Source organism: Taudactylus pleione, unplaced genomic scaffold, assembly GCF_031769625.1.
Source record: "Taudactylus pleione unplaced genomic scaffold, aTauple2 ptg000671l, whole genome shotgun sequence".
NCBI lineage: Eukaryota > Metazoa > Chordata > Amphibia > Anura > Myobatrachidae > Taudactylus > Taudactylus pleione.
In genome coordinates, this window is record NW_028285073.1 from 5,998,763 (window position 1) to 6,012,180 (window position 13,418).

Consider the following 13,418-nt stretch of genomic DNA (forward strand, 5'->3'; position numbering starts at 1 on the left):
ATGAGGAGCCCTCCTGATACCCCAGATAGAGGGGAAAACCATCTGATGTGGGGTGGGGAGCCCTCCTGATACCCCTCATGGAGGGAAAAACCACCTGATGTGGGGTGAGGAGCCCTCCTGATACCCCTGATAGAGGGGAAAACCTCCTGATGTAGGGTGAGGAGCCCTCCTGATACCCCTGATAGAGGGGAAAACCACCTGATGTGGTGGCTTTGAGGACTGAGTTTAAGTCAAAGTACTGTAAGATTGCCACTTTGGTGGGACTACAAATCACAAATGCCAAGTCTACTGCCGACTGCATCACATGCCGGGAAGTTGCTCCACCAAAGATCTGTCCCCCAGACTCAGTCGCTGGAGCCCCAGGCCCCCTCCTCCCATGCCCTCTTACCCGCAGCTCCCATTCTATGCATCCTTGTTGACATCCTCGGGCCAGACCCTCAGGACTCTGCTGCACAGATACACGGCTAGGGCTGCTGTCAGGGAGGAGTGGGATGGAGAGTTATGGGTGTTGAGGACCCCGGGACTGCTGCACGGGTCCACAGCTGTCACCAGGGAGAAGTGGGACGGGAAGTTGTTGGTGAGGGGATGCGCCGGGCGCAGAGAGTTCTGGGTGAGGGGGCGCCAGACGTGTCACACTGACATAAGAACCTGTGACACTAATGAGTAGGGACAGGCTATAGATAGACGGAGGCGGCAGCTGATGGTCTGACATGGAGCTCTCCATTAGTGTATGGTGGTTTCTCAGGTGTCGGGAAGAGGTGCCATGTATTGGGCGGCCGTGACGGTACACTCTAGGTACATAGTTACAGCCCTGAGTTGGGTGAATATATATGGAGGAGGTGCCCCTTCAGCGCTGGAGCCCGGCGGCAGGCGCCTCCATTGTCTCCCATAGTTCTGCCCCTGATTATTATTACATACATTTGGAAAAAGGACAGATACTGAAGATAATGTCATATAAAAGGAGGAACAAGCATCTGGTGCTTGAGGTACATCATAAAACCTATGAATCCTTCATGCCACAATAAATCTTCTCATTCTGCATACTGTGCCTCCTTTCTCACATGGCTCCTGCTTCTGATCTCCCACTAAACCCCATGTCTGTTCATTTTACCATATAGTGCTTCCCACTAACTACTAATTCAACTTATTAGCTTTGCCATTTGCTATTATTTCATGCCATTTATGTTTCTATGGGTTAGTTCTATGATTAGAGAACAAAGTATCACTTTGGCCCAACTGAGTAACCAGTGCTAGTGTTACAGTCTGGTCTGGTTACCAATAAGGCATACTTATCTACTCTACTGGAACCTCTAGGAGTCTCAAAAATTTTCGGGGAATCCCCCAGGCTCTCTTAAGAGAGGGTGGTTGTCATGCAACCCACCCACTTCCTAGGGAAGTGGGCAGGTTAGGGAGAATAATTCAGAAAAGTGAGTGTCCGTGGGGAGGGAGAGGGGAAATATGACATGATTCTATGAGGACCATGTAACTTGGCCACGCCCTCTCTTCTTAAATGCAAGATTCACTGTATTTTGTCGCAAGGGACGGGGCCTAGTTATACTAATGGTCTGGCCCCGTCCCCATCAGTAGCCACCTGCACAGAGCCGGCCCTAGCCAATTTGGTGACCTAGGCAAAATTTTGGCTTGTGCCCCCTAGCAGATAATCCCACCAAAAATCTTAGGCCCTCATTCAGAGCCGTACGCTCTGAGCAGAGCGCACGCTCTGAATGAGGGCCGCCCTCCATAAAAATGGAGCGTCCTCCTGGACGCTCGTATAGCTGTGAGTCACCACCCACAGCCTATACGAGCGTGCAGTTTGATGGCCGCGATGGTCGTGACGGAGCCGGAGCCTGCGGTTGAGGCCCGGAGTGATTTTGGCTCTATCACTAGTGATGTCAGTGGGCCGGCTTCTGACGGGAGGCGTTCCCTTGGGAACGCCCCCGTCAGGGATGCACGCCCCTGGCACGCCCACCAAAGGGGGCGTGCTGTCGATGTTGATTGATCAGACACAACGAGTGAAGGACTTTCCTTCGCTCGTCGCGTCTGGCGCATGCGCACGACGGAGCTCCCTCCGTCGTGCGCATGCTCAGTGCAGACCATCGACCCACTTGCGAGCGGACAGCCGCTTGCGAGTGGGTCTGAATCAGGGCCTTAGTGTTTATATGTGGACACCAAAGTAACACATATTGAAATATATAGCCATATTAACAATATAGTGTTTCACTGTGCGAATATACCAAAGCACCCAAAGAAATCAAAAGGTTTTATCAAATCTTAAAACAATATACATGCAAAAGAAAAATAAATTATGTGCTTTTATTTTAGGAGATTTGGGTAAAGTGTTATTCCACATAGATGATAGTTCCACATATACACAGACACACACGACTGGTCGATCAAAACAATTTACAGCAGAGTACAGTGCAGCATAAAGCAGCGTGCAGCGTGCCCCCTATACTCAGTCACTTTATATACAGCACAGCCACTTGTGAGTCCAGAGTCTGAGCACAGCCAGTACAGCAGAGTATAGCGCAGCACACAGAAGCGTGCAGTCTGTACAGTGCAGCACACAGAAGCGTGCAGTGTGCCCCCTAAATACAGTCGCTGTAGAGTACAGACACTCGTGGACACAGCACAGCCTGAGCCAATACAGCAGAGTATACAGTGCAGAAAATTTCAGCGAGCATTATGGCGAAATGAGTCCAGCCGATAGATAGATTATATAGATATTTATTTTTAAGGTCAACCACAAGGAAATTATACTGTATATATTATATATATATATATATATATATATATATATATATATACAGACCAGGAGGTGCGGCACTCACGGACCCATATGAGGAAACACGAAGGTGAGCCAAATGGCTCACCTTCGTGTTTCCTCATATGGGTCCGTGAGTGCCGCACCTCCTGGTCTGTATTTCGCTATATTGTGGGGGCACCCGGCAAAGCTGCTTATATTTTCAATGAGTGCCGGTCCTGTGTTGTTTATATATATATATATCTAGAATAAAAGCACAAAAAGGGGGCGCCACATCGTGCATAAAAGTAAAACCAATATTGCAATCTACAAAAGACTTTAACAGCACCGTGCTCTGAAAATATGTCTGGCCTATTCTGCAAAGGAGACAGACTTTTATTATTGAGCAATCGGAGAGGAGAGGGATATTGGTATAATTTTCTGGGATAGCGCACTGACCATTGCACTTGTCATATATCTATATCTATAAACATATATATATATATATATATATATATATATATATACATACTGTGTATATATATATATATATATGTATGTATATATATATATATATATATATATAGATAGATCTATATATATATATATATATATATATATATAGATAGATCTATATGTATATATATATATTATATATACACTCAGTGACATGATCCAGCCCCTCTCAGTAGCACCCCTCTGCCTAGTCGGTGCCCGCCCCTCTTCTGTCACCCAGCTGCCCAGCCTGTGCTAGACCTAGCTTACCTCTAGTCATTCACTCACTCTGCGGCCTTTCTTCGCGCACGCTGGTGGGCGACGGGCGGCGGGCGCTGGCAGCGGCGGTTAAACTGGAGGCGGATGCAGAGCCGTGAGTTGTGTCTCATGGCTCGGCTCCGCGAAGGAGGAGTGGCAGCGGGTGGGCATGCACAGCATGCCCTTCCGTGGCCATCTTTCTTCTCTCCTCCTGTAGCCAGGATGAGCTTCTGCGCAGAAGCTCATTCTGACGGTGACCTGGCTCAGCTGTCAATCTGACCTGCTAGCCACTGCGCTGCCCGACCGGAGCTGTGCTCCAATCGTGGCAATGGGAGGGGGTGAGACGTGGATGCCCCTAGGCATTCCAGTCGCCCTAGGCATTTGCTTAGAATGCCTATGCCTAGGGCCGGCTCTGCACCTGCATATCCTGTCTTGGCTTCTCCCAGAGAGGAGATAATAAAAGTAGTTATATTATGCGATAGGGCAGGGCAGGGCAGTGCCAGACTGGGACATAAAGGGCCCACCAGGGGAATGCAATGTTAGGGGATCGCTGCAAAACTGCCAACCTGCTGCAGAACACATTTTATTGCCCCCTCAAAGGGATCTTTAAGTACCAGCTGTATAAGCCAGGGACTCGGGGAATATAGGAGTTTATTTACTAAACCTAGGATGGAGATAAAGTGAGCGGAGATAAGGTACCAGCCAATCAGCTCCTAACTGCCATGTCACAGGCTGTGTTTGAAACATGGCAGTTAGGAGCTGATTGGATGGTACTCTCCATCCAAGGCTTAGTAAACAGACCCCATAGCTAGTACAGACACGGTATGGAACACAGACAGAACAGGCAGACACTGGATATGGAACACAGAAAGGACAGGCAGACACTGGATATGGAACACAGACAGGACAGGCAGACACTGGATATGGAACACAGACAGGACAGGCAGACACTGGATATGGAACACAGAAAGGACAGGCAGACACTGGATATGGAACACAGACAGGACAGGCAGACACTGGATATGGAACACAGACAGGACAGGCAGACACAGAGTATGGAACACAGACAGGACAGGCAGACACAGAGTATGGAACACAGACAGGAGAGGCAGACACAGAGTATGGAACACAGACAGGAGAGGCAGACACAGAGTATGGAACACAGATAGGAGAGGCAGACACAGAGTATGGAACACAGATAGGAGAGGCAGACATAAGATATGGAACACAGACAGGAGAGGCAGACACAGAGTATGGAACACAGAAAGGACAGGCAGACACAGAGTATGGAACACAGACAGGAGATGCAGACACAGAGTATGGAACACAGACAGAACAGGCAGACACAGAGTATGGAACACAGATAGGAGTGGCAGACACATACCCTCCAACATTTTAGCGTATCAACCCGGTACATGGGGGCGTGGCCACAGATAAAGGGGCATGTCCACGGGGCTGGAGGCATCGGCGCTGGCTGGTTTAAAACTTGCAGTATAAGTGTTATACTGCAAGTTCTATACACAGGCGCTAGCGACGGTCAGGGCAAACTTTAGAGGAGGAAGGAGGACTGAGAATAGCCGGCTGTCACTCAGCAGCGCTGCGGGAGTCCTGTGTCCCAGCAGCGCTGCTTAAGAAATCGGGTGATTGTACCAACCGGGTACAAAACGGTACAGCCCCTGTTGCCGGTACAGACCATTAAAAAACGGTACTGTACCGGCTAAAACGGTATAGTTGGAGGGTATGCAGACATAAGATATGGAACACAGACAGGAGAGGCAGACACAGAGTATGGAACACAGACAGGAGAGGCAGACACAGAGTATGGAACACAGATAGGAGTGGCAGACATAAGATATGGAACACAGACAGGAGAGGCAGACATAAGATATGGAACACAGACAGGAGAGGCAGACACAGAGTATGGAACACAGATAGGAGTGGCAGACATAAGATATGGAACACAGACAGGAGAGGCAGACACAGAGTATGGAACACAGACAGGAGAGGCAGACACAGAGTATGGAACACAGACAGAACAGGCAGACACAGAGTATGGAACACAGATAGGAGTGGCAGACATAAGATATGGAACACAGACAGGAGAGGCAGACATAAGATATGGAACACAGACAGGAGAGGCAGACACAGAGTATGGAACACAGATAGGAGTGGCAGACATAAGATATGGAACACTGAAAGGACCAGGGGTAGATTGGGATGGAAAATCAGCCTGGGAAATTTCTGGAAGCAGTCTTAAATGGGAGCGGGATCTTTCTTCTGGAAAGATGAGCACTTTAGGCCTTCCTCCCCCTACTAGCCCCAACACTGCTGCCTGCGGGAATGGAGGGATCACAGCAGGTATCAGGATGCCTGCTGCGGTCCCTCCTTAATACATCCGTGAGAAACTTCATATTTGAGGTTAACCCCCGAAAACAGTACCTCAAATGGGACCCTATGTGTTAAGACAGCAGGACCATCTAACTAGAAAACAAAAAGAAAAACCTCTGCTATCAATAAGGGATTGACAGTCACATCACTCCCCCAGGCACACACACCTTGTACATAACATAAGTTGTAACCACAGGTAAAAAATGGGCCAATGGCTAATGATGAATATTAATAGGCACATCCACCAATATCAACAGCAACTTCTGTAACATAATTTTACTGGGCCGACTATCGATAACGACAGCTGGGTCGGTCCAGGGCTACAGGTTACTTCCTTCTTCTTCCAGTTGCAGTGATCTGCATGCTCAGTGCTGCGGAACTCATTCTCTCTCCAGTCGACACACATGCAGGAAGTGGAGCAAGGTCTTGGATGAAGGAACAGGGAGTCTGGGAAAGCAGGGGGCGGGCGCCACCAGTGTATCACACAACACAGGGGGCTCCTGGCAGCTGGGCTTGTTGCTGAGGGCAGCTAGCGGTCAGGGTAGAGTGCATTCCCCCCTGGAATTGCGGCCCATTAAGCCCCACCCCCTTTCCCAAAGAGGCGGAGCTTCAAATCAGTGAGGTCCACTGGGGAATTACCCAACTCCCCGTTGACCCAGTCCAAGCCTGGGGCAGGGATATAATGATGAGCGTAGGCTCATTAATCAGCAGCAGGATTTGCCAGGCTGACAATGCCTTTCTAGCAGGGAGATAATGGGAATCAGTCACTCACTTGTGGAATCGGGCCCACACTGAGTTGAATAATGAGCATGACCAAAGTGAAGGGTTTATTCTTTATGTATTAGTTAAGCTCTCTTTATCTCCATTGCAGAAGATTGCCACATTAGGAGGAAGGTGCTTCTGGGACTAACCAGACAGCGAGTGACAGCTAAGCAGACCTGCCTTTCAGAAATACAGTGTGGATTGTTTGACTGGCACAACCCCCAATATATATATATATATATATATATATATATTTCTGCTCCTTCCTTATTGGTGTTTTAGTGGATGTACAAGTATCTGATATGCTCCAGAAATCCTTTCTATCTGACTATATTGAATCTTTTAGATTTATCAATTAGAGTTCATCTCCCACATGCTGCTCTTGAGTGTGGGTCTTTGCGAGACTTCTACACTTTTCTACTGGGAACGTCATTTATAAAATCTATAGATTGCCAATTAATAAAAGGTTTATTTTTTACACGTATTTGATGTTCTAATTGAATAAGCCTTTTAAAGCACAGTATAAACCGTGCCACTGAGCCCATATTTTCTTCAAATTGGTAGTATATTACATATATTAGACGTCAGATTAATGTTCCTTTAAATTCTTTTCATCGAATTGCAAATCCCGCCATGACCACCTCCCCACGGCCTCCGCTGCAAGTGTACGAGTGGTCAGCGGACCGCCCGTACACACAGTACAATGCCCCAATATATCTGCAGATATATCTGCCATCGGCTGTGTAGCACAGCCGACACGATATGTCTGTGAACTGCGTCATTCACAGACATATCGCTGGTACACACTGGCCAACGCATGCAAGATATATTGGCTGATCAATTGATTGGCCAATATATCTGTCAGTGTGTACCCAGCATTACATAGTTACCACCAGATTATAGATCTACCTTTAGATTGGAGATCTGGGAACAGAATTACTAAAGCTTCTAAAAACAGGCTAATGGTGGTGTTTTCCATAGCAACCAATCAGATCCTGTCTATCATGAATGCAATAGAGAAATTATAACTACAATCTGATTGGTTGCTAGGGGCAACATGACCACTTTTCTTTTTTAGAAACTTTAGTAAATCTACTCCCTGCTTTCCACAATGAGCATTTGTATCCTAACTATCATATTGCAGATTTCCACTATATACTAGACTGGCATTGGCTATTCTTTGTATACTAGTTACCAGAGATGCATGTACTGTAATCATCAGAATCAGGGGGTGGGTAAAAGTGAGTCCCTCAGATTGTAGGGGGCCCAAATATTTCTTGTAGCAGCCCTGGTGCCTGACATGGGGCTACAAAAATGATGCTGGTTGGGGAAAGAGTATTGACTAAAACTTTACTTTAGCTAAACATGATATTTAAGCTCCCTCCATCACATAATGAGCTATGAGAGAAACGTACTTTCTGCAGAGAAAATTAGCAACGTGCATGTTGATCCAGATCCCACCTTCAGGGGTCACTCAATGACAACTACTACTGGCTATTCAGACAGGATGTAGTGTCATCCCGGCGATCGGGATGCTGGAGATCAGAATATCGGCGCTGGAATCCCAACTGCAGTTGGAATCCCGACTCCAGAATACCGACCACTGACATCCCAAAGATAAATATTAGGGCTAGGAGGAGGGTTAGGAGTTGGGGTTAGGCTCTAGGGTGAGGATTAGTGTTAGGCTGAGAGGGGGGGGAGTGTTAGGTTAGGCCGTGGGAAAGGTGGGTTAGGGGGAGGGTTAGGATACTTACCTAATCCTGTTGGGATTCTGACTGTTGAGATGCCGCTGTTGGTATTCTGACCAATGCCATCTCGACCGCCAGGATAGACTGTGCACTTAAGCGGGATGGTTAGAAAGCCCATGTTTCAATATGGCACCAGAAGACGCTAACATGCATGAAGGGTTTACAGCCTACAGATGGAACGATAGTTATTAGAGCAGTAGACACAATCCATACATAGCTATTATTATAAGAACGACTTTTTTTTGGCAAACATTTCGAATTGATTCTACTATACACAGTAACACTTTCCATCGTTCTTCCTCTAAACTCATGCAGGGATTTAGGGAAAAGAATTTCTGCAAAGTGCCTCGAAAAATCATATTGAAATTATTTATGAACTGCATTCGTAGTACAGTTTGCAAACATCGACCAGTTTTACTGCTATTTATCATTTTTATCTGAATACCAATATTATTATTGCAACTATTGTCTAAGGAGCTCAGGAAAATCATTTTCATTAACTGGGTTCTCTACTCTTTACATTCTTTTATTTTTCCAAATGTAATCATTTTTCTTGTCGCCCGGTGAATTTTGATTTTTTTTTTTTCCCATGCTTTTACAGTTTTTATACTCTGCTGGAGACTTCAAAGTTTTTAAATTGATTGGAAAAAATTTTTTTTATGCTTTTAAAGTAGTGTGAATTGGGCTGTTGGTTGTAATAATGCTAAATGGCAAACAGAACCAAAGACAGAACTACTCTTTATAAAAAAAAGGCCCCTTAGCATTCCTGCTTCTCGATGTTACGTGCTTCAGTATAGATTTAATCCTCTCCCTTTACCCCTGTATGTTTTTGAACATACTTTTGCATTAGTTGTAGCAATAATAATAATGTTTGATTATACTTGTCTGATTATGGTTGATTCTATAAGGGATGCAATCGGGAAGCCGGCTGACGTAAGCCCGACAGCTGGCTTCCCGACTGCATTATCCCGGCGAGGGTTGAATGACAGGTGTCTAAATCTAGACGCCTGTCATTTTTCAGACGCCGGGAGACCAGTGCCCGGCATCCCAATTGAAGCGATGGTGGGTGCCGCCAGCGGACAGCCGCGGGGAGGGTTAGGTTTAGGGCTCCCGGGGGGACATAGAGTTAGGCACCCCCCTGGGAGGGTTAGGGTTAGGCTAGGGGGAGGGAGGGTTAGGGTTAGGCACCCCCGGGGGGAGGCTAGGGTTAGGCACCCCCCCGGGAGGGTTAGGTTTAGGGTGCGGGGAAGGGGGGGGTTAGGGTTAGGCACTTAGAGGGGGGATTAGGGTTAGGCACAGGGGGGGAGGTTAGGGTTAGGCACCCCTAAGGAGGGTTAGGGTTAGGGGGGTTAGGTTAGTAGATACTTACCTTAGGACGATCGGGATTTCCAGCGCTGTCTGGATTCTGCTGCCGAGCTCTGCTGATTTGTCGGGCTGCCGCTGCCGGGATTCGAACCCCAGGACATGCGGCCGCCGGGATATCATACCCATTCCATTTTATAATAAGCATGGATATACTGAATATGTACAGTACAATCACAAAATAAGGGAGTATATAACTTTTTTTCTATTAATAGTATTTGTAATATTTTATTAGAAATATAAGTAATACGATCACACCAGATTTTCTAACTACATATATTAGTAAGGATACTGTGCTGATTAGATTGTATCTATGGTTACCAGTATGCAACAACTAGTTCTGTAGGTGAATGACTCAATGAGAATAGATGTTATATTATCTGGTAACGGTGACAGGCACAGTGACTGACAAAACTAAAGTGTTTTTTGCCAAGGCAGCATAGTAAGTAGAACATCACCTCGACCTAAGAGATCTCTAACACAAAGTAATACCAGCACAAAATAAATTCAAACCATTACAAGTACTGTGTTAAAGGGACCATTGGCAAATACATGATGGTCTTTCAAAAACAGATACTTGATGTGTCCATACAACTTTTCCTTCAAAACACAGTTAGGTCTCACACCCACTTGCATTAAATTACATGAATTTACTAAAGAGTCATGTAATTGTTTCCAATGTCAGCATAAGCACTCACATTTCCACATGCATATGGTGGAATTGCATTAGAATGGAGTTGCCTCACACAGCATTCTGAATTCTTCTTGTTCAATTAAGTGGGATATTATGTATTAACAGGTATGATGGGAGTGGGCCGGTACAGGGGTGGGTACTGCTTGGGGCCCAGGCTTGCCAGGGAGGTGTAACCACACCTCACTGATTGGTGACCACGCCCCCTCAGGGCAGGATACGTCTTCAAAGAGGTCACCCAAATTCACAAAGGAACATGGCAATGCTGCTCTACCAGTGCCCGGATGATGCCTTAATATATCTATGTATTATAGCAATGATGGAGGGAAAAGCACTGTATTACCACTCTTTACACCATATTTGCCTTACCCTGGCTTCTTGTGTCTGCTTTGAGCATAACATGATCAGAAGCTAGGTCATACAAACATGTTAAAGTTCAATCATATCTATGTAGTGTGTTGTACTCCTTTTTTCCCTCCCCCATGCAGGGCCTTTGAAAGATGCATGGCCAAAACCCTGAAAAATACTATGAATTTGTGCTCCTGAGGCAGCTGGCCATGGGCCCTTCCAGCAGGCCCAGGTAACCAGGACCCATTCCCACCCCGCTCTTAGCGCCCCTCCCTCCATGTGCCAAGAGGGAGGGTGGGAATGGGTCCTGGTTACCTTGTTAAAGGGTTCTAACAAGGTAAAGGAAGGAGCCATTCTTCAAAGAAAGAGAAGTATTAGAACAAGAGGACATGTTCTAAAACTGGAGGGTGGTAGGTTCAGGGGAAATTTGAGGAAAAATTACTTCACAGAAAGGGCCAAGTGGTTCTTATCTGCCGTCAAATTCTATGTTTCTATGTTACCTAGGCACCAGTGAATTCCAGGCCATAAACAAGAAATCATATAACTAGGCAGTGTTGTAACTCCCTGAGGCAATGGAAATATTTGCCTCTGGGAGCCAGGTATGGGGAGAGGACACTAAGACTAGGGGAGAGCCAATACAAAATACTGGGTCCTGCAGACTGGGGCACCGGGTTTTGGTCTGGCCTGTTTGTGGTCTGGGCCATTCACTTCCTGCTAGCTATAAAAAATGGAAGAGAGGGGATTTATAAGAATGAAAACTTGCCTCAACCAGTATGAAGTTTTGCCACTGTAACTAGTATGTTACTTAGAGACCGTAATCATTTTATAGGAGCCATGTAGCAAAGCATTTAACAGTTAACAACCACAATGTTAGCAAACTATACAAATTAGCTTATGTACTAAAAAACAAGCAAACAAACAAACCCAGGTTAAGGTCTTAGCATTACAGTACAACAGATAGTGTGCTGTTTAGGAATCATGCAAATACTTGTATTATTATAATAGGCAAGACAGCTATACAAAATATATTATAATGTAAGATCTGCAAGTTGCCTATTAAATACAGTTTTTAAATCTTCATAGAATGATCTACTAAAAGGAATGCAAGGACCAAAGTAGCATGTTATTAATGTGAGACGCTTCCGATTAAAACAAAAAAAACCTTCATTCATTTTTCCACTAGTAGAGACTATATAAAACTTATTTTTTTCAAGTTTTACAAATGAACATAACAAAATACTCACCACCTGTTGTTCTCTCCTGCAGATGTTTGATGACCGTTGCTCAGAAATCCCTGAAGCCCGAGAGTTCCTGAATACCCGCTGCTCCCATGAAGAGAACTACTTAGATCATTTACATCCTGGCTACATGCCCCTCTCGTTCTTCCTGCAGGACTCCCTTCCCCGACAGCCACCAGAGTCCACCTTCTGTTACCCTCCGGCTGGTTCACGGGCACCGTATGTGTGTCCCAAAGAGCAGTATGTTTGAAGCTGCTCATTTGCAGGAGCCTGCATGCCAAAACCAAATGGCCCAATTCCATTCCAATTTAACTATGTTCCTTACATGCTACCCTTTGTCACAGCCTGCCGTCCTTCACATGTCGCTCTGATAGCGGCCAACTGCCAGAGGCGGGCTTGCCTTTTCATTTTACGGAGTATGTCTGGGAATGAACTGTTATGTTGTGATCTGAGTTGAAAAACCAGATGTGTGGATGGATGTGTAATTAAAATTAGGGTCGTTATTAGAGACACAGGTGGTTTACTCACAGGCCGGTACTTTATGTTCACATTAAAAATGTATTACAAACATAAATAAAGGACCCTTTCAGATGTAATAAGAACTAGGCAAGTTCAAATTTGGTTAGGGTAAAGATTTTGGGCCTAATTTATTAATGATCGCAAGTTGCAATGCGATCTGGGCATGTCATTACCGTCCATGATCGCATTGCAAGATGTGATCCCATCACCGGAATGTGTCATCCGTCACTCGGAGGGCCAGGGGCTCAGAAAAGAGCCTGTCCCTGTGATGTGCCCGGAGAGCTGCCAGGGCTACTGCGCATGCGCAGTGACACTGACTGGACAAATGCGTGACCGCCATTGCCCATAGGCTACAGCAGCTTATGCCATCTGCAGATGGCGTTAGTTGCAGGGACCAATCTCCAGAATGCTTCGCATTCCGGGTGTTGGTAAATTTGGCAGCATTTCATCCACCATAGAAACCTACGAGGGATGCGGCTGTCTGCGGAAAAGGTGGGATCACAGCACGTTTCGGAGATATCTGCTACGGTTTCTCTTTTATACTTCTGGGGAAAACTTAATATTTGCAGTTAACCCTAAAAACTGATGTTTTCGGGGATATAGCCGCATATATACAGTGATAAATGGGCCCCTTAGGGAATGATTCTGAGCCTGATGTTTTTCCATGTGACCACGGTGGCCTGCTCACTGCCATTGGCTAATGTAACTATCCGCCTGTCTATAGTTACTATCTATCCATCTCCATGCAGAAGGCCGTGTCCGCAGCCTGCATCATAAGTGTTGGTGTTTCCACTCATCCAGTGCTGGGTGCAAACGTTTCTGTGTAGCTCAGAATCCATTCTCTCTTTTAGTCTCTGCCCATGTGT

At 46.0% G+C, this 13,418-nt stretch overlaps 1 protein-coding gene across 4 annotated transcripts in view; it reads left to right on the forward strand.

Moving 5' to 3' along the window:
- Positions 1–12,332, forward strand: part of NECTIN1 (nectin cell adhesion molecule 1) — a 239,712-nt gene extending 227,380 nt beyond the window's left edge. For 2 of the 4 annotated variants that reach the window (XM_088455813.1, XM_088455814.1), the window contains one exon: positions 12,062–12,332. In XM_088455813.1, coding sequence (XP_088311939.1) covers positions 12,062–12,283 — 222 coding nt within the window. In that variant the 3' untranslated portion in view covers positions 12,284–12,332. The remainder of the gene's footprint in view (positions 1–12,061) is intronic. The other 2 variants (XM_088455817.1, XM_088455816.1) reach the window with 2 other exon arrangements.
- Positions 12,333–13,418: the final 1,086 nt, after the last annotated feature.